Genomic DNA, 20959 nt, shown 5'->3' with positions numbered 1-20959 from the left:
GAAATAGCCCCGAAATTGCTGCAATTTCAGGATGCACAGAGGCTCAAAATGGAATGCTGTCAAATCACACCTTATGCTGATTTTACTTATGTGATTGTTTATTATGTGATCTGCATAATTCTACAAACAAACAAATAGAAAGGGTGAAGGAGACTCTTGCTTACCGGGCCCTGGAGGCTGGCAGCCTCCAAAGTTCTCATGCAACTATTCCAGAGTCTGGTAAACAAGACAGAGGGCTTAAAAGCTTTTTCCAGGAAGGGATTTCCCACCACGGAAAGTGTTTTTAAGCCCTCTTCCTTGCTTACCAGACTCTAGGAAGGTCTTATGCAAGGCTCTGGAGACCTTCTCAAGATCTCAGGTGGATGGGGTTATTCTGATTTTATACACAACCCTCAGGACCATAACACCCACGTAACTCTTCAATATATGTTAAGAGTTGTGCATCTTCACTGCAGTGCTCTCACACTTGCAGAAATTAATTTTTTAAAAAAATAACCCCCCAAACCCTGATCTCTGAAAGTTGGAGTCATATTTCAGAGGGGAAAGAGAATGCACACAAAATGCGCTCTCTTGTTTCGGTTATACAGTCGTACCTTGGTTTTCGAACAGCTTAGTTCTCAAATGTTTTGGCTCCCAAACGCCACAAGCCTGGAAGCGATGGTTCCAGCTGGTGAACTATTTTTTGAAAGCTGAACATCCGACGGGGCTTCCGCAATCAGAAGATGTGCTTTGGTTTCTGAACATTTTGGAAGTCAAACAGACTTCTGGACCGGATTCTGTTCGACTTCCAAGGTATGATTGTATTGGACTAAATATATTTTACTATATTGTCCTAGTGTTCCTATACAGTGGTACCTCGGGATGCAAACAGGATCCATTCTGGAGCCCCGTTCGCATCCCAAATGGGACGCAAGACGCAACAGTGCGTCTGCGCGGGTCGTGTTTCACCGCTTCTGCGCATGCACGTGACGTTATTTTGACCCTCTGCGCATGTGTGAGCAGCGAAACCCAGAAGTAACGCGCTCCGTTACTTCCGAGTTGCCGCGAAGCGCAACCCGAATGTGCTCAACCTGAAGCACATTCAACTCGAGGTATGACTGTATTCTGCCTCAGAACTGTTTCTAGTATTAAGGCTTCTAGTACTACTATTCTTTTGGAGACACTGCTGTGATCTTAACTTTGCTGCCTTAAACCCCTTTGGAGAAAAGTGTGGTGTATAATTCTAATAAATAATGAGTAAATAAATCCTCCAATTCAATAGCACAGCAGGTTTGGGAAAAGTGAAGATACATGTCAATGCCATAGTACTTTGAAGAATATGCTCTCCTCTAAGTGTGTCTGTGTCCTCTTCTACCCTTCCCATTCAGCTTTGTGTCAAACCTCTATGTGTGTGCCCATGACTGGCTTTTGTGGTTAGTCGTGCTGGCGTCTCACATCACAGACCTCCTTTGGGCAAGTCAGCACCTAGTTCCAGTATTTCCCATCTGTAAAACAGGTAAGCATCATCTATACACTCTGTCATCAAATGTTGGCAACATTCTGTTACATACGTGTTGACTATGGCTTCACTCGCTTTCTTGACTGTTTAATACTCTGTAATGTATTCATTTATTTGTCCTGTGGACTAATCTCAGTTTCAGTGTACCCCAATTGTAAAATGTGTGAACATTTTTAGAAAACCTTAAAATCTTATTCTGTATTAATGTGATGCAAATATGCTTCTCTTTGTGCATCTCGTCCTGCACTCTACAACTGGATTAACTAAATAACTTGAAGTTCTTCCTTTGTGTTTGCAACAGGGTTGTAGATTGGATTGCATTAGGTAATGTGTGATGGCCAGATATCAGATGTAGATGGCACCACTTGGCGACAGGGGACTTGTAAGAACATGATATAGATGGATAGACTGCTATGCTCCACCCCTGACCTATCAGAATCCATCCTCAACAAACCATTCTGTGACTAGGTCCAGTGGGTGAACCCCAGAGTTCTGGTAAAAGGGGGTGGGGACCATTAATGACAAAAGTTTGAAGTCTGTCTCCCTGATGTACTGCAAAATCTGCTAGTTTCCCCCCAGTTATAAGCAATTTGTCCATATGGTAAGAATATGAAGAGGGCAATGTAACTGTGTAGCACACATCTGAGGCAAATTTCATGTCATTCCTCTTCCCTGTCCATAGTACTGCCAAAATCAAACTCCACATATTATAACTCTTGTTCCCAAAATAGAACAGTAACATATTCTGAACAAACAGTGTCTGAGCTGCAGCCACAATGCATGTCTCTGCCAAGAATGATAGCATCTGCCAAATACCTTGAGATTCAAAAAAGAAAAAAGTACTTAATAAACATTCATTCACTGAAGGGGAAAATACCATAAAATTGCAGTACTACTCCTGCAAGATCAGGGAACCCTGACATAGAAGTTACACTTTCACTAAGTTAAAAATAGGTTGTTCATCAGGAAATAATATCTCAGCTTCTGCTCTGCCAGAATGTTCAGTGGGGAGGAAATTATGTGAATTGCAAGGAAAACAGGTCTTACTGATAAATAAAGATTGCTGACTCCCCTCTTTATGCATAATTCACAAAAAAGCACATTTTAGGTTAGCAAATCAGGTGAGCACCTACCAAAGGACTAAGCTCTGTCATACAATTGGGCAGGCTGGGCACCAAGCAGGAAGAGTTAGGAGGTACAAGAGGAGAACTGGATGCACCATCTTTTAAAAAACCCTGTTTATTCAAACAAATAGAGTCATAAATGGGTCATAAATATAATGTCAGTAGATGGCTTCTGGGCTGTTTGTTTAATGCAATTCTTTGGGAATACTTTCAACCATGGTTTAAAGCAGGCTCCTCACTTTTCTTTACACACTTCAATGAAAATAGTGTTTATCTAGTATAATTAGGGTTCTTCAAGTAGTCCTTTGTGTAAATCCATAATATTTGTCGAAATGATATTATGGCCATATACATTTTTTGTTTTATTGCATTTTATTGTACACCATTTCAGTAAATTTGGGCCATGAAGTGGTTTATAAATCTGCAAATACATAAATCAGTGGTTCTGCTCTTTCAATTCCTTCTGCATAGCTACAAAAGTAAGAGACATCAACAGAGAAGGAGGAGAATAAGGTGCGTGGATGACCACTTGAAGGACACCTATGAACAGGTATGTCAATTGTGTTTCTTCTTTCTGGGCTACATGAACTCCTACAATTGACTGATTAGTAAGCCAACTAGAGCTAGACACTTCATTCATGGAAGATCTCACAAGAAGTATCAGCACAGGAATTAAGATCCAGAGCACAGTGCCTGATAAATAGGTAGGACAGTACATGTGGCAGTTCTGCAAAGTTCAAAGAAGGATGTTTCATTAAAGTGTGCTAAGGAGGTAGCTGTTCTATGGAATGAGTTGGCAACTGGGTTGTTTGGCTAACTGGTAGCCCAGATCCCTAGAAGATGCTACCCAACAAAATAGTCTTTGAGATGACACCAAATTACCTTTACGAGAGCCATTACATACAAAAACGTTATTCTTCCAAACTTTGTGGTCCTCAAAAATGTACAAGGCTAGCAGGTGTGTAGTGTGCATTTGTTGTTGTTGTTTTTCCGTTCTGGGTGGAGAGCTGGAAAGTTTATGTCCTGATTGAGAATAAAGAGGGACGCAACCTTTGGAAGGAAAGATACCTCCATAGTCGGAAGTGGTGTGCTTCCAAATACCAGTTGCTGGAAACCACAGAAGGGTTGCTGTTTTACCCAGATGCTGCTTGTGGGCTTTCTATAGGCACCAGGCTGTGAGAACAGGATGTTGGACTAGATGGGTCACTGGCCTGATCCAGAAGCTCTCTTAAGTTCTTATGATACACTAGAAAACCACATTTATTCGGGTACATCTGCTGGAAAGGTGGATCATAGCATAAAACAGACAAGAAAGACTATCATGAAAGGGAGATAGCAGAGATCACAGGTGGCTATAGATTCACAGTGATTTCTCACTTGTTGCTTGAGAACTAACACCAGTATCCAGGGCAGAGTGGGTGACAGGAGGGTAGCTGTGTCCAGAAAAAAACCATGTAAGACAGAAAGTTTGAAAATGTTTAATAATCAACTACTGAGGGCTGTATTAAGAGACAACAGTTACATGAGAAGAAATGGACAGGCTGTGGGAACAAAGGTGAAGGCATATGTCAATACATTTGATACAGAATGGAATTTTGCATCCTTAACATGAGAAGCTGTCATGGCATAGAATGAAGAATGAGAGTTTGCAACAACATCTAATTGGAAGTCTGCCATGGCAAGCAGTTATCTATGTAAAAAGCACCCAGATATCTCTTTTCACTTAGAGTGTGGGCACTACTATAGTACATTTCTGGATGCCATGGAGTATTCAGGAAGAAGAACCCAGTAGAGATAACAGTGGTCTCTAACTGCAAAACAGAAATTTAGAGACAATGGGTGTGTTTAGCAGATAGTTATGCGGAAAATAAGATCAATTTGCACGGATGATGAAAAGTTAAGAAAAGTCAGAATATTAGCAAGAGAAATAATTAAAAGCTTCTTTTGACTATTCATATTATTTGTATCCTGGTCTGGTGACAGAGTACAGGCATTCATTTAGGATAGCATTTTCCTTGGGAGGCTGAAGTACTGAAACAGGAACAATATTCTATGAGGATGGAATTGGATCTATATGTTCTATGATAAGCAAAGTGTATATTGCTTGGGATAACGTAGAAATAAGATGGACACTTGAATAATTGAGGAGGAAGGGTATGGCATGGTACTGTATTACATTAGTGTATGTAATTTAAGATTTTGAGAACCCATACCAAAGAAACACAAGCATATGTCACCAAAATGAATGGTCAGTTTCAGGAAAAGCCAAAGGGAGGCAAAGATCTTCATCTGGAAGTCCCTATATTCTTGGAAGTGGAGTTAGGTGATATACCTTTGTTTCGTTTTTACAATTCAGAAAGAAGAGTAAGTTATGAGATGACACCTGAGAATAATGCAAAATAGAGTAGGAGTTTACTCCCTGGTAATTTTGAGGTGCCCTTTCTGCACCTTTCCCAGGTCTACAATATTCATTTTGATGTGCAGTGATCAGAATTATACAAAGTATTCAAAGTGTAGTTACATCATAGATTTGTATTGCAGTGGAATATAGGCACAGGTCCTAGTGGAAAGCCATAACCTTTGAACTACAGTCCACTACATAACATACTACTGTGTTGACTTTTTTTTCTTGGAGAAAGGCTTCAGCATAAAATAATGCTGCCAGTTACTGTCCTCTGGGAAGGTGTAAAAAACGGAAATACATTTTCTCACAAGAAATATTGAGATCGTGCCATACACACTTGATAATTGGCAATATGCAGTGAGAGAGTAGCATAGTAAAAATTGCTCCCCAACATGTCCAATTTCCTGCTGCCTTTATCAGTCAGTGTAGAATGCTGCTTCCCCCCCACAGACTACAATGAGGAAATTTGGAGCTGAATGATTTTTCAAAAACACCCCCATTTGTGCATTTTGTGTATTTGTGTGTGCATGAGAGAAAAGAAGTAGGTGGGTGCAGGGAGGAAGAAGTAGGTAGTGGCTTTATTCCAAGAGTCCTTTATTGCAAGAGTGCAGGGGCACTGGCACCAACTATAGGGAACCCTGTAGTTTTGTGGGTGCTTGGTAACTACGCTGTGGGGCTCTGACGTGATATCCGAGGAAGGCCCTGCAAAGCCTCCGATGCAACTTCCAGTAGAAACCAGAAGTTGTATTGGAGGTCTCATGAGGCCTCAGATGTGACCTCCCAGGCCCCGTTGAGGCCTTGGAAACACTGCTGCAGTGCACCAATGTAACGTGATGTCATGACGTCACCCCCAAGGGGGTGGGACAAGCAGGCCACAGGGCGGGGTGTGCCATGGCAGGGCGCAGGGCACAGAGCCTCCCTGGAGTCTGCCCACCGCCTCACCCTCAGCTATAGGGTGGCTGGGGGGGGGGGAGGCAGCGGACAGATGCAAGCCTCATGCTGCCATTTGGGCAGCCTAGAGCCTGCAGGCGCCCGAGCCACCACGTCACTTCCAAGAGAGACACGTAGTTCAGGCATGCTTCAGGCCCCATGGTAAGTGCCTCCCCCACAGTGTGGCTCCCAGTGCACCCTAACCTCACCCCCCAGCTACACCTCTACCCATAATCTGGGACCCAAGGCAGCGCCCCTGTTTAGGAGAGACAAACTGGTTCATTTGTAAGAAGTGGTGCTTGCTGCAATTTTTATTTCAACTTGCAAAGAACTTACTCTGATTATAGTTGGGGATCTTGCATGGGGATGGAGGAGATTTTGAGAGTGCATAGGGAAAGAAGGGGAAGTTCTATTGCACAAGTGGAACTCTGCATTAACAGCATTGGATACAACCCTAAAGTTCTAGAGAATTCTCAGGGTGTACAGCATAGGAGGAAACCCCAGTTTAGAACTGCACAGGGACCATACAAAGAAAAAGCACAGCAATATATATCGGAGACTAAAGCCATAAGAAAGGGTAAGGAAGACATTTTATCTCATGACGTGTGAGGCCTGTAATGTTACTCAAAAAATACACAAAAATAAAACTGGAATCTCTTCAGCTTCATGCTAGGTTCCAAAATATCCAAATCTAGTTTTGATGTTTCCCAAAATAGTTTCTCAGCCTAGAGTCCTTGGGTTGCATGTGCTGGCTGAGGTTTTAAGGGTGTTGTAGTACGAAACACTTGAAAGATAACAGGTTGGGAAAGGATGTCCTCTCAGTTATTGGAATTTATTCTTTTTGAAGAAAAACTATTTTCTCAGTATATTTTTATTCCTTGGTGTGTGTTTTGCTGTTTAATTACCACGAAGACTGAAGATCCCAGAAACAGTAGCTTTAGTCAATAGAATAACTAAGGAAACATTAATGCTGCTGTGCAGGTTTTCTGTTCTCACAATTCTACAATGATGTCTACAAAAATGGGGGGTTATTGTCCTAGATCTAAACACTTCAATAGATTGGAGATTAATACACAGGTACCAACCAAAGTGCTCAGCCCCTCCTGGCAGACATCCACAAGACCTCTCAAGTGCAGGGATGTGTTTTTTTATACCAGCTTGTGATGTATGTACTTTCCTGTACAGAATAGATTTGAGGCTTCCAAATTTAATTGCTAAGTAAGTGAACCAGAGATACATGATGTTAGAATAAAAGCATCTTTTAACTCATTTAATTTGATACACAAAGCTGTAGTGAAACCAGACATAAGACAGTGCAGTGTAAAGAAAAAAATTGAGCATGCCTTTAAAGTTAAAAGCCATAATAAAGTTTAACTATGGTTTCAGGCTCCACCACTCTGATCCAACAATCTTAAGACAACTCCATCATTCAGAAATCCCCAGCAGCTTCATCTCTTTGTTTTGCATTGAGGGTGACAGTAAAGACATTCATGTTTCCTTTTAGCCAAGCATTTTTATACTGCTCTGTCACTTTCAATCATGTCTGAACAGCCACATTTGACAGACTTGGCCATTCTGGTAGACATATCCATTTTAAGGAGGGATCTGCTCTGTCTGGACACAGCTGAGGTGTGCTCCAAACATACAGAAAGGGCATGGGGCAAGCAGACAGGCAGTCTAGTCACCAAAAGCTCTAGCACTTGGTTTGCTATGGATCACCATGCAACTGCAAAATGTGCTCTCTAGAAGAATCATAGCAATGGATTTCAATAACAGCCCCACTGTGTCTCCTTCCCATCACTGTGTAGCTTGGATCCCCCAATTCTTCAGATTCCTTGAATGGAGTGCATTCTAGAGTTGTAGGATTTGATACTTATATGTGTTGGGGACCTCCTCCTCTCAGGTCTCATACAACCCACAGGTACTGGACTGGTGATCCAGGTGCCATAGTAAGATCTAGGTATGAGAACTCTCATATGACACCTGCCATTCTCATCATGCTGTTTATTTCTCCATCTTCCCCATTCTCATAGTTCTCTCCTTGAGAAGTTGAGGGTCTCAGATTGGTCCCCTGTTGCTCTTATTTTGCAGCTCCACTGAACTCTGCTTCCAGCATCAGGAATTCTTGATCTGATCCCGAAGAATTCTTTTTATGAACACTTTTCTTTGTAGCTAAATGATATTGAAGATGCCAAATGAGCAACCATAGAAAATGATGGGTTCTTTTGAAGGATTCCTATTGAAAAATACACATTTTCACAGAATCCAAATGACTCATCAGCTGATTGACACATCAGATGTTCAGAGCCTCCATTTAAAGAAAATTCCACTGAACTAAGTGAGGTAAAATCAAAATATTGTGGCTTGACAGGGCTATGAATGGGGCTATCAGTGACTTGGATCAGTTCCTGGAAGTTATTAATCTATACCACTAAACAAGGAGCACTGGCACTTGGGAGTCTTACAAGCGGAGGAATAAATATATGGAAAATAAATTCAACTTATCACATGGAAATATATTCAACTATCAAATGCAAGTGCCATGCGTAACAGGTCTGGGGAGTCTCTTGGGCAACACAAGGTGGTTACTCTCAATTACTTTCAACAGGGCATATTTGACCAGCACTGGATTTGCCTATGCACATCATCTTATAGAGTCAGTATGCTCCAAAGGATAGCAGGGTTCAAAAACCTCACCAGACAGGTATTCACTGTTCAGCAGGCTCTCTCATACAAAATGGAATTGTGACCTATCTGAGAGCATAGGCAAAAACATTACTATCCTTCAAAGGCTTCCTCAGACAATTAGATCTTCAGCTGGATTAAAAAAAAATTCTAAGAGTCAGCACCAGTTGTATCTAAAAACGGCGGGCATTCCATAATCAGACCCTCATCACAAAGACAACATATATAACATTGCGGGACATAAATATATATAACATTGGTGTCTCTTACTGGAAGTGGTTTGAGACTACCATTCTGCACTGATGAACATAGGGATAAGGAAAGTGATTAGGTTATGAAAACTTACCATTACATCTTTCTATAGCCATCTGTTTGATGTTGCAGAACAAATAAAGAATGCAATATCATAAATACTAAAAAATTTAAAATATTTATATACACAAGAAAGGATAGAAAAAAAGAATTGCTAATCCTCCCCCTACCACAAGAAGCCCACCCCCTTCCTTTTTAAAAAGGGTAAAATGTTCCGATCCTGGGGTGGCAGAGAAGTTTTCCATTAATGAGATTTGATTCCCTGAAGCTAAAAATACCTTCCCAATAAATTGTAATGGGGCATCTATCTGTTCCTTGCAACTACTTTACAGTGCTATAGGACAACTCTGGAATAAAAATTCGGATTATTGCTCCCTTTTGCAAGATGTGGGTTGCAAGTCATGTAATAATTAAGTGACTCAGACCATAAGCTAGAAGGTCAGAAAGCCTTGTGCTTCCCGCTGCCACCCCCCTCCCCCGGGAAAAAGCACAAGTTAAAAAGTGAAGCAAAACAAAGCTCTGAACATTGTCCCCAACCCCAAAGGAGAAGAGCCGGAGGAGAGGGTTTGCCCAACTCCAGAGGACTCCTGCTGTGGCAAGAGTACTTAATCCATAATTCTTCCCTTCAGTGTTCTGGCCTTCTTTCCCCAGCCAGGCTCTGAGCTCTATCAAATATTCATCTCCTCTCTCCTTAAATAATAGATCAATGTAATAACAGGCAAAGCACAGTTAATCACAGCTTTTCAAACCCCCCACAAAAGCCACCAGGCGATGGGTAGGGACAGGCACAGCAGTGCGGAGGGGGCAGGGACCCAAAGCATCAGCAGCCTACAATGACAGCACACACAAGTGGGAAAGCAACTCCATGCCTGGCCCCTAGGCCACCCCCCACAAAAGATGCAGCTGCAGGCCTCCTTCGAGGAGAACTTGTCATGACATAGCCAGAGCCAACAAGCAGGTCTTTCTGGCAACAGGTGCCAAAGCTGGACAGAGAAGCATATGCTCAGTGGAAAGAGAATGCAAAAGTGAGGCGAGGTGCATAGAAGAAGTGTTCATGTTTACACAGAGGTTTAGCATGCTAGCTTCCCCAAACCAAGGACTAGAATTCAAAATCTATTATGTGGCTAAAGCAAGCAAGCAAGCATGGATAGCTTCAGTTTAGGTTGACTGGCCCATCACAAAGTCACTGTACAGTCTAGAGCACTGTCACGCTCAGATTCTGAAAAGTACAAGAAATGATTACAGGAGGTATTTGCAAAAAGGAGTTGGTGTCGGCTGACCAGCTGAGCTACATGAGAATTGAGGACAATGGAAGAGGGAGGTGCATTGTTCAAAATGTGCTATACCAGTGTAGGGAAACTTCATTACTGTCTTTCTGCTACAAAAGATTCCCTCTAGATCTGTTGTGTTGGGAGTGAGCCCTCAAGAGATGTAGGGATTGTTGCCTTCTTTGCTTTAAGCGAGTACCAATAGCAGCGTGAACTGTGAAGATCATCTGCACCTCTGAAACTGTATATCCCTCTCTGAAACTATATATATCTCTCTGAAATTGTGTATGCAGAAACTCTCAGAGGGACACAGTCCCTTATTGCTCCAAGAAGCACAATTCTTTCCCTAACAAGAGGCTACTTAAAAAAAAATGACCTTCCATTCATGGTCACACAAAAACCCAGGAGACAGCCCTGCTGAGAGCAAGGACAAAGTAAATGCTCCTAGGACCTATAGCTAGTGCTTGAGCATTGCATGACAATTAAGTGCAAAACAAAGCTAATTATGATTGACAGAAGCCCCAGAAGCATTCTCGCTCCTTTCAAACCACCCCTCCCTTTCTTGTGACCTTCATGACTAACGAGCAGCAAAAGGGATCAGTTTCAAATTGCATAGGTATCCAGTTGTCTTCAGCTTCTCCCAATATGCCCAGAGTACAGTATATATACACATGTATCCTGAATGCTCCAGACGAATCTTCACAGATGCAACAGCCATGTTCTCAGTATGCCGATATAGATGGTGTGATAAAGATCCCAATTCAGCAAAGGTCTTGGCAATCTCCCCCCAGCATCCAAGTTGTCAAGCATTATTAGTAGTCACTGCCAACAGTAGAAGTAGAAAGCACTTAGCATCTCAGAGGAATGGGCTCGAAGGAAGGAAGGATGATAGATTAGATAGCAAGACAGATGTGGTGTTTCTTTCAAGGTCACAGGATCACTGCTCGACTTCAAAAATGCAAACTATTTATTGGCACATCTACAGGTCGCTAGCTTTTGAATGACACCAGTTGCATCAGAAGTCAACAGGGAAAATGGCAGAGGCTTCTCCAGGGAAATTCATAAAATGAAATCATTAAATCAGACAGACCTGGGAATTTTTAATATAGCTGTTTGTAAAGAGCTCAGGGAACTTCAAAGGAAAGGTGTTATATTAAGGCAAAGTATTATTAAGGATGAAGATGGCCTTTGAAACAAACAAGGTGTAACGAAAACATTCTAATAAAGTCCCTATGGAAGGTTTTGTTTTTAACTGCACAGGAGAATGAGATTGGAAAGAACAATCTCTTATACTGTTATTATTTCTAGATTGTTGCGGATGCCAAATTTTCCCCACTGAGCAGTAGCATCTTCTTAGAGAAAGGCTAAATGAAAAGACAGAATGGGAAGCAAAAGATGAAGAAAAAATGGCTCAGAATCTTGCAAGCTGCTCAGAATCTACAGTCCCCATTTTGTTCAGTGTTCTGAAGAGGGGAACGTAAGATAACAACATAAAACCTAAGAAGAGTCCTGCTGTATCAGACCAAAGGTCTATCCATTCAAGCAACCTGTTAGCATGGTGGTCAACCAGATACTGTTGGAACCCTACATGCAACAGGACTTGAGTGCAGCAACACTTTCCCCAGTTGTGATTCCAAGCAACTGACATTCAGAGGCATACTGCCTCCAGCAGTGGAGGTAGAATAATGGTTAGTAGCCAATAGTAACCTTTTCCTCCATAAATTTGAACAATCCTCTTTTAATAAGAACACAGCGACCTGCAAAATAAGCCCAAAATTCTTCAGGATTAGGCTGGATCATTTTGTGATCAGCTACCTCATGCTATCATGTCTAACTGAACTGTCATCATGCCCAGTGCTCAAGATATTCAGTACCACCTTGGCTGATATTTGCAACCACTCAAATGATAAAATCACTTTATATTCCTGAATAAGTTTCCATCCTGTAAGAAACACATCACAACATTTCTCCACTGCAACACTATGCAGTCCCAGATAAGGCTACCAGTCCTCACATAGCCAGCCACAAACAGGATGTAAGAAAAAGTCTGTTTGCTTGATTTGTGTATCTGTTCTCTGCATTCAATAGAATTAGCCATGACTTGCTTAGTTTATCCCAATCCAACAGAGGATGGAACCCAAGAACAACATAACTAGATGTGCATGCCCAAGAGACATTCTCCCACTGCACATGTTTGTTTGTTTTTGGACTGAGTGGATTTTCAAAAGCTGAGTGCATTTTCAAAACAACCCACCCCGCGATATCTAAAGCAAATATCTAGATCCCAGTGAGTTGCCATTTCAGAGGTGCAAAAAGACTCTTGATCGTCCACTATTTCACGCATTACTTGTACCTGTTTGCAGCCATGGTTCCTCAATCTGCTGTTGCAATGTGCAGGGAATACATTCCCATTACCAGAGCAATGAAGCTGATGTTTCCTTGCATCCAGATATGTGCATACATATATATACACTGAAAAGTAAATCAGTGCAGTGGATTGATTCAAGCATTCAGTTGTACACTGAAGATGCTGTTCCTCTGTGATGTCTTATTTTCACTGGAATGAACATCTGAATGAGCATCACAGCATGAGGAAGAATTGGTGGATGTCTTTGTGTACGTGTGCATATACACACACATACCCTTGTTAACAGTTGCATTTTCTTGTGCAAATGGATTGCTAAAAAACGAACCTTGTGCTGTGTGCAGAGGGGGTGCTCACAAATCTCTCCTCTCCCCATTTTGAGCTAAACGTTAATCCCAATCCATATATGGATACATTTGAGATCACAATCTGAATGATCTTCCATTCTGTGTAATTAAAAGCAACCAAATCAGGTTATGGTAGCTCCCTTTCTTCCCAACATAGCCAGCCACAAACAAAGTGGATAAAAATCAATCTGAATCGAATACATTTGTGTTGGGAGCCCTAATATGTAGCAGTAGCATCACTAAATTGCTGTTGAATCTCTCAGACTATGCTTTTGAAAAAGCATTACTTGAGGTATCTTTTCTGAACCACTCACCAACATATCCTAATATATAAAAATGGAAAGAGGAAAAAAACCATCCTATTCAGTTTACAAGTGAGTCCTGGTTGCAGGCTGCTTGTGACCAGAATGAAAGTTCTTCACAAAGACCTGTGGAGCCTTAATATGTAGTAGTGGGTAAAATAACAAGATGGAGAGACACATATTTTATTCTTTTTAAAATTCAAAGTCATAATGCTGAAACATGTCAGACTGACAAGTGTGAATACCAGTGCAATGTTTCTAAAATAATAGGTGCTGTTGAGCAAGCTGCCTTGAAGTCACACTCAGTAGAAAGGAAGCTCATTCCCTACATTCCAGGTGTGTGGGGGACAAATTCCAAATGCTGGGACTAAGAAGGAGCGAAACAAAGCCAAACAGACATGCCAAATGGCACTGTCATTCTAAATTTGTGAATGGTGTACGAACAGTTATTTCTTCTCCATTATTGAATAGAAGGGTGTGTGGTTTTGATCAGTGCCTTCATAAGAGACTACTGGAATCCATATGAGCTAGTCTGTTTACCAAACAGGAAAGCCAAGGTACCGTATGTATAACAAATAAGTAAAAGTATTGATTTGCATGACTGTAGACTGAGTCTTGAAGCTATAGGTGGTATCCAGTGAAGTAGTTATGGCATATGGGATGTTAGGGGAGGGATAGAGCCTCTAGTGGGGGACACGTCATGCTCCTTCTGGGGTAGTTTGTCCACGTTTGGTCCCCAACCTATACTCAGCTCTCTCCTAGAAGCTGTCAGTATGCAACAGCTCCCAAACTCCTGGAATGGCCTTGACTAACTGACTAAACCAGGTGAGGGTAGCTGATGAGTCTGAAACCCTAAGTGAGTTAGGGACTTCCCCAGCATGTAAAGACAGGCTCTGGTGGATTGGACGGATGAGACCAATAGTGGGTTGAACAGTCAAGAAGGTGGTTTCTGCACATGCTGGAGAGTGAAATTAGGGGCAGGTGGGGCTTGTCAAACTGGGAAGGTAGCCCATCTAGGAGAAGGAAAACTCTGATCCTAAACTTCTGCTGTCTTTTGGGATATCTTCAGGAGAAGAAAAGGATGAGGAGTAAACCCTACACAAATCCAGAGTGGAGTCCCAAAGACAGTTGGATGGTGCCCTATATGCCTCCTTCCGGCAACTCCTGGAGCTAAACTGGTGCTAAATGTATTGCTCTGTTTTCCTTTGGACCACATTAGTGAGTCTGAAAGGTGGAATGTGTCTGGGCAGCCCAGGACCTCCATACTGCTCAGGCTTGCACTCTGGGGAGGTCACTTCGGTGCTGCTAACACAGCAGTTTGGCTTCACCTGCGGAAACGCACTCCACTGTCTCTTGAAACAGACAGATGCCAACAAAGGTTAATCTGAAGTCCTGCCTCAGATTAAGGCCTGATGGATACTCTATTTATAACCAAACCAAACCCAGCTTTAGAAGGATTGGTGGCACCTAATGTTATTTATCAATGTTAGAGTGCATGTCTGAAGTCTTGTGCTATATATATTGAGCACAGCTTCCTTCACTCTTTTTAGACAGCAGGAGAAAGTAAGGTCAGCCATTTGGAAATTATAAACAAGTTACCTCATGGTAAATTTGTTTCAGTTGATAAGCAACACAGTTGTATAACAGATAGACATTGTTAATTATCACCTATCTAATAAGAAATTCTCTAAAAGTGGAACTCATTCTTCACACAACAGAATTCAGGCTAAAACCCTCCTGCAAATCCCTAGACCAGTATAGTGCTCCTGGGATGAAAGGAATCTGGGTTGATGTTCTCTTAACTCTAGTTAAGGCAGAATTAAGCAGAAGATGCTAAAGCAATAACACAAGGTACTACAACGCTGTTTAATCTGTTCTATTGGACCTCATGTTGTGTGTATTAAACCAAGAGCTTGCAGAGAGATGGTCTTTGTATTCCAGCTTCTCCACTGAGGTTTTAGTGGAAAAGAAACATTAGAGGAAGTGTTAATAGATCTAAATGACATATTAATGGTTACTAAGGTAACCTTGAAAGTAGCTTCACATGCAAGTGAAACAGTTAAAAGAGCCTATGTACATCCTGACACCTGCATAGCACTTAAACAGCGTCAACAGAATGTCTTCTACATCTTTTCCCATTCCATTTTATGACTGATCAGTTGTAGACTCCATGGCTTACTTACTGGATTTCTTACCCACCCTTCATCATAAGGTCCAGAATAGATTACAACAATATGAAAATACAGTATTAAAATCGGATTAAACAAGTTACAGGCAGAAGAACATGGGGAACAGGTGTCAACATCAGCCAACATTTTTTCTCTCCCAAAACCCAATTGTTCTGTTTATCAATCTACTCTGATGAAGAGTTTGAGAGCTTGTACACCTTTTTGTGTTATTTTGGTTGCCAATAAAGATATTGTCCTAATATGGACATTGGAAGTATCCAAATGCTAGTTTGTTTGTTATATTTTTTTAAAAAATATCAATGTGGTTTACAATCTCTATATAATAAACACACATAATAAAAACAGATTTAAAATCAGAGACCATCAGCTAACTATTATGGAAATATATTTCTGCAACTGTCTGCAAAAACCTGGCAACACAGTGAACTTTTCAGCAGGTTGAAACAGAAGGTGCCTGCTGAATCTTTATCGGCAGAGAAAGGTTTTATTTCATGTTGATGCCAAATTGAGCTTCGCTAGCTCAGGGGACAACCAACGTCATACCTGCAGATGATCTCAGTGAACAAGCTGGGATATAAGGGTTTAGACGGACCTGAAGGTATCCTGGACTTACGTTGTTCAGGGCTTTGTAAATTAATACAAGGAATGGGCTTTAAAGGGCTTTAAATAACACCTCTCCCAAGATGAAGGTGTTCCTCTGATATATTTTCAAGTGCCAGGCATCCCTTTAACTTCAGTGACTTCAACATTTTTACCTGCTCCCCATATGTCAGTGTCTACCAAAGGGCATAAACTGCAGAATAACCAACCATCAAACCATCAGGCAGTGAAACTGGTATCTGCTGCTTAACTGAACAACAGCAAGCAAAAAATATTAAAGACTCAACATCTTCTCTTATGAATACAGCTCAGCCTCCTTCTCAGTGGGAGCCTAAGAAGTAGGCAGCTAGTAGCTGTCTGTCTGATGTGTCTTCAGGATCTGGCTCCCTGGGCATTTTTATAATTTACCACTATTACAAAAGGAACGTATTTTATTATCGTATCTATTTTGAACTATTGCATGCATTTTGCTATGTTTGTGATACACGCCATGGAACTTCATACTTGTTTAGATGACAACAAATTTATACGCCATGTGTAATGCATACGGTATTTATAAATAGCAGTTGCAGGCGATGTATATTTTTGTCCTACAAGATGTGAGCATATGGGCAGATCCCAGTAGCTAGCAAGTCTGCAGTACTCTAGCAACAGTATCAGGAGAGCTTCAGATAGCACTGATGTCATGCTCCTCTCAAGATTGCAATTGCTTCCTTTATATATGCATAAATCTTTTTTACCTGTCACCATAGGATAACAATCACTATCAAAATGTCATCTGAAGCAATTCAATATTCCAAATAAGACAGATAAACAAGATTTATGTGATGAGAACAGTTACATGTGGCTTATCCAAGAGTAGATACAGACGTAAGCACAATCATGTTCTTTCTTGGATGTGTTACATGTCCAAGGATGGACAAAGCAGTCTATTTCAGTTTCTTTCATTTTTTCAGTCTTAAGATCAGTTCACCACTTTTCATCATTAATTTGCAATTTTTAAAAACAAGTCCTCACAAACACTTATCAGCATTTTAGCTGTATTTCTCCTAATACAGTGAACACATTTTATTATGTAATTTTACCTAATGTGATTAAATTTCCCAATGTAATGTGTTAGGTTGCATTTCCCCCTCTCGCATATGCATTTTTATGTACATTTGTATGTACATTTTATGCATTTTTTGCTTATATGTGCATATTTGTACATATTTTTTGGTTGGAAACTGTACCACAAAATCTGGGATGATGTGATTTTTCAAAGGATTGTTTCATTTTGCTTTGCCTAATTCTTGGGGAAGTGTGAATTAAGAAGGCTCACATTTTAATTTATGAACCATGGACAGCATCATGTCAGACAAGAGAGAAGAGAGAAAATGATTCCTTTGAATAACCCCAGCAAATGACCTGTGCTTCCTGAAGAGGTCAAAGAGAAACAGCAGCAGAAAAAATAGCATACAGGAGATAGCATGTCTGATACTGAGGGGTGTGATTGGGCCATCTAATTCAGTACTGATTGGCAGCAGCTCTCCAGAATTTCAGATCAGAATCTTTCCCCAACTCTTTCTTGAGATTCTAGGCATTGAACCAAGTGAAACACACACTCTACCACTATCTATGGCCATAAGACCCCTTTGGGATAAAGAACTGCATTTCCACAGATACACACCCATATCACACCCACACCAAAGCCATCAAAAGGTAACTGAATGGAACTATAAGCACCAGTTGTCCTGTTTTGAATAGGGCAAACATTGTAATTGGAGTCTAAGAAGGAACTAATGTGTAAATATTAGCATGAACATTAAGCCCTCATAAATGCTAATAAGCAGCTGGCCTTTCTCTTCCTTCACATGACACAAAAAAGCCTGGGCCATAACATCAGGTGAAGTTGGCTTTTGCGATCAGGGTGAGAGAAGGACAGGAAGTTCTGGTAGTGCAGGATATATTCTTAAACACGCAGGCCATCACCAGGATAAGAGTATTTAAGCCCTTTTGCCTACCCTACCAACTTCTTTGAAAATTCTTGCCACCCTTTCTTGGGAATAGTGCAGGTGTTTTCCTGTCAACTCAGGAGCAGATAGAAATTCTTAACCTGTCTGTATATCGGGCAGCCAACCAAGGTGTTTGTTTTTGTTTCTTTTGCCTACTCTGTACTCAAACCTACTCTGATGGTTTTGAGGGCAGTTTGAGTGGCGGTCCTGTTAATGAGGTAAATTAGCCACATTTAGGAAGGTGGTGTGTGTGAAGGTGAACAGGTAAGGAATGGGTTAAAGTGAGTACCTTAGGTAGGTAGCCACTCTTCAGAGTGATAGGTGCTTCCTGAGGCTTGCCACTTGGGCCTGTGGGATCCATGGGCAAGATACAGAGCACCTTTGAATCACCCCATGGGAGATGTGGGACCCCAGCAGCTTTTGAGAAAGTTTCCCTACTCACCTGAGTGGGCAGGCCTTAAGGGAAAGAGCCGGGATAATTCCTGCCACTATCATTAAGCAGGGGTTTGCTCATACAGGTAATGCTGTACAGATAGCTTCTTAAACTGTGACCATTTTCTGCCAAATTTAACTGTAAATTAAACATGTGGCTCTAGTGCCACCCAGCACCTTGTGCCTTGCTTCTTTATTTCCACCTCTGTTCACAAGGTCCATTTTCCCCATTTGTTCACAGGGGTGATTGGTTTTCTTTCTTTTTTGCTCAATTGCACATTTTTCTGGGAGTCTATGGCAAAAAATACATTTCCCATGAAAATGATGATGAATAAAAGAATACCAATAAAGCCAAGAATAGCCTTTTAGTCTTGGAATAGCCTTCTGCTGTCAAAACACAGCATTCACTCATAAATTTGGCAATAGTTAAAAGAGAAGGTGGTAAGCCACAAACGTGATACAGGTCCTCATATATCAACGCTCCATATGTTCAAACTGCATTAAACTACAAAATAACCAGCTCTTTGAGCCTCCTTTAGAAACAAACAACAGTTATCTTGTTGGCTAAAGGATCTATACTAGGACAACAATGAAGAATCTCTGTCTTAGATAAAGTATCTAAGAAGGCAAGCGCAGTATGAAATGAAGTTGTGAACTAGTGTATATCATTTCTGACAATTACTGATTTAGGAATAGTATGAACACGAAATTTACTCAAATCTAAACCACCATTCTGGTTATAGTCATTAAATAGCCTTGCTTGTTATAATAATGCATTGTAGCTTCATATAAATGGGAAAGGCCATAGAGTAGTGGCAGAGCATACGTATTTATTTTGCATAAATATGCATGTCAGTCTTCAGTATAAAATATCCTCAGGGCAGCTAATAATAAAAGAATTATAGAAAGTCTCAAGTTCATTCCTTCTTGGAATCCCTGGTTTAAAAGACTCCCCAAGTTGCTTCCAGTCCAAATAGAAGTGCTGGGTTAGATGGACCAATGGTATAAAGCATATCTTTGCATCTTTAAAAAATGGATTGTTTTCCAATACAAGAGGCACATTACTAGCATCGAACTCAGCAGATTTCCTCTAGTATTACATAATAGCATACCTGTGATATCTATTTGAGCATCTTCAGCTTCTGCTGCTGCAGCTGCTGCTGCTCTGCTTTTCTTCTCCAACTCTTTCATTTCAGGCACGTAGAAGTCCCCTTGACGGGCAAGGGGGCATACAAAATAGATTTTGTTGCCTTTGTAGATTTCCAGTCTGGGATGGGCACACAGTTTCCGCTCCTAAAAAAGATAAGACACACAGCATTGAAAACGTTCCCCCCACTCCCATTGTGCTACAACAAATGCATACATCCACAGACAGATTTTCCAGAGACCCCAGGAAGGACCTGCATGTGGCCAGGTGGGACTGTCTCCTCCACCAACCACTTCCCTACTTTGGTCCCCTCTGGAATTTCTGCTTCTTTATCACCATAGTCTAGGGGTGGGGTAGGGATCTAAGGCCCAGGTTCCAATATAGCCCTCTAGGCTTCTCTGTCAGGACCTTAGATTCTCCGTGGGCCCCACACTCAATCTCCATGAACCACACTCTTCACCAGAAACTCTGTCCTGCAAGCTCCACAAGTGCTTTTGCCTGGCTGGAATGTGCCTTTGAACTGGCACATCCTTGCCTGGAGGAGACTTGTGTGTGTGCACAGAGAAACCTCTGCTTTTGCTTGGCCGGAATGGAGCCAACTGTACATGGTGAGAGTCACATGTACATGGTGAGAGTCACAACCGTTGCTCCACTCACCTTTGCCTCTGGGCCCACCCACCACTGGCATGCAGCTCCCAGAAGCATGACCATTGGCAAATGTGTCCCACAGACTGAAAAAGATTTCTCACCCTTGCTCTAGTCCCTATAGGCCTATACTTTATTGCAACGCACTGTAAAATGGAAATTTTATTATTCCTCCCCTGCCTATTCATGTCTCCATTTCCCCTCTTCTTCTTTTGTTTCTCTGTGCCTATTTTTTTCATTCTGTATAGAGGCCTGTCATTCCTGTTCTATCATACCATATAAATAAGTCACAACTTTCCAGATCAGCAAATCCTGAAATGTGATATCTCAGCACTCCAAGGAGATTGGCATGCATACCGAGACATATTTGTCCAATTCCCAATTCTTCTGTCATTTTCCGACACCGGGAGACCAAATTTTAAAATGTTTGATCATCTAGTGAAAGGGGGCAAGAGCCCTCATGCTCCAAGATAAAACAGATAATAAACTGCAAAAGATGGCTTAGCAGATCAATGAACTATACCTCTGAAGCAAATCCATAGTCCATTGTTCAGAATTCTAAAACTTCTGCCTTAAGCATCAATATAAAATACTCTGGGATTCATTTCAGAAAGAATATACAACACATAATCAGTGGGTAAAATAGCTTTAAAAAGTTCAAATTTTCAATCCTTCCTAAATTATCATGCTATTAATCATGTTTCCACATTATCTTCT

General features: G+C 41.2%; 1 protein-coding gene across 4 annotated transcripts in view; it reads right to left on the bottom strand.

The window, feature by feature from the left end:
- Window positions 1-20959, bottom strand: part of TEX264 (testis expressed 264, ER-phagy receptor) — a 148790-nt gene that overhangs the window by 13371 nt on the left and 114460 nt on the right. For all 4 annotated transcript variants that reach the window (XM_081900374.1, XM_081900371.1, XM_081900373.1 and 1 more), the window contains one exon: window positions 19563-19743. In XM_081900374.1, coding sequence (XP_081756500.1) covers window positions 19563-19743 — 181 coding nt within the window. The remainder of the gene's footprint in view (window positions 1-19562; window positions 19744-20959) is intronic.

The sequence above is a fragment of the Podarcis melisellensis genome (genome assembly GCF_964234715.1).
Source record: "Podarcis melisellensis genome assembly, chromosome: 2".
NCBI lineage: Eukaryota > Metazoa > Chordata > Lepidosauria > Squamata > Lacertidae > Podarcis > Podarcis melisellensis.
Note: the sequence above shows the minus strand (reverse complement) of the source record. Positions and strands in the feature narration are given on the sequence as shown.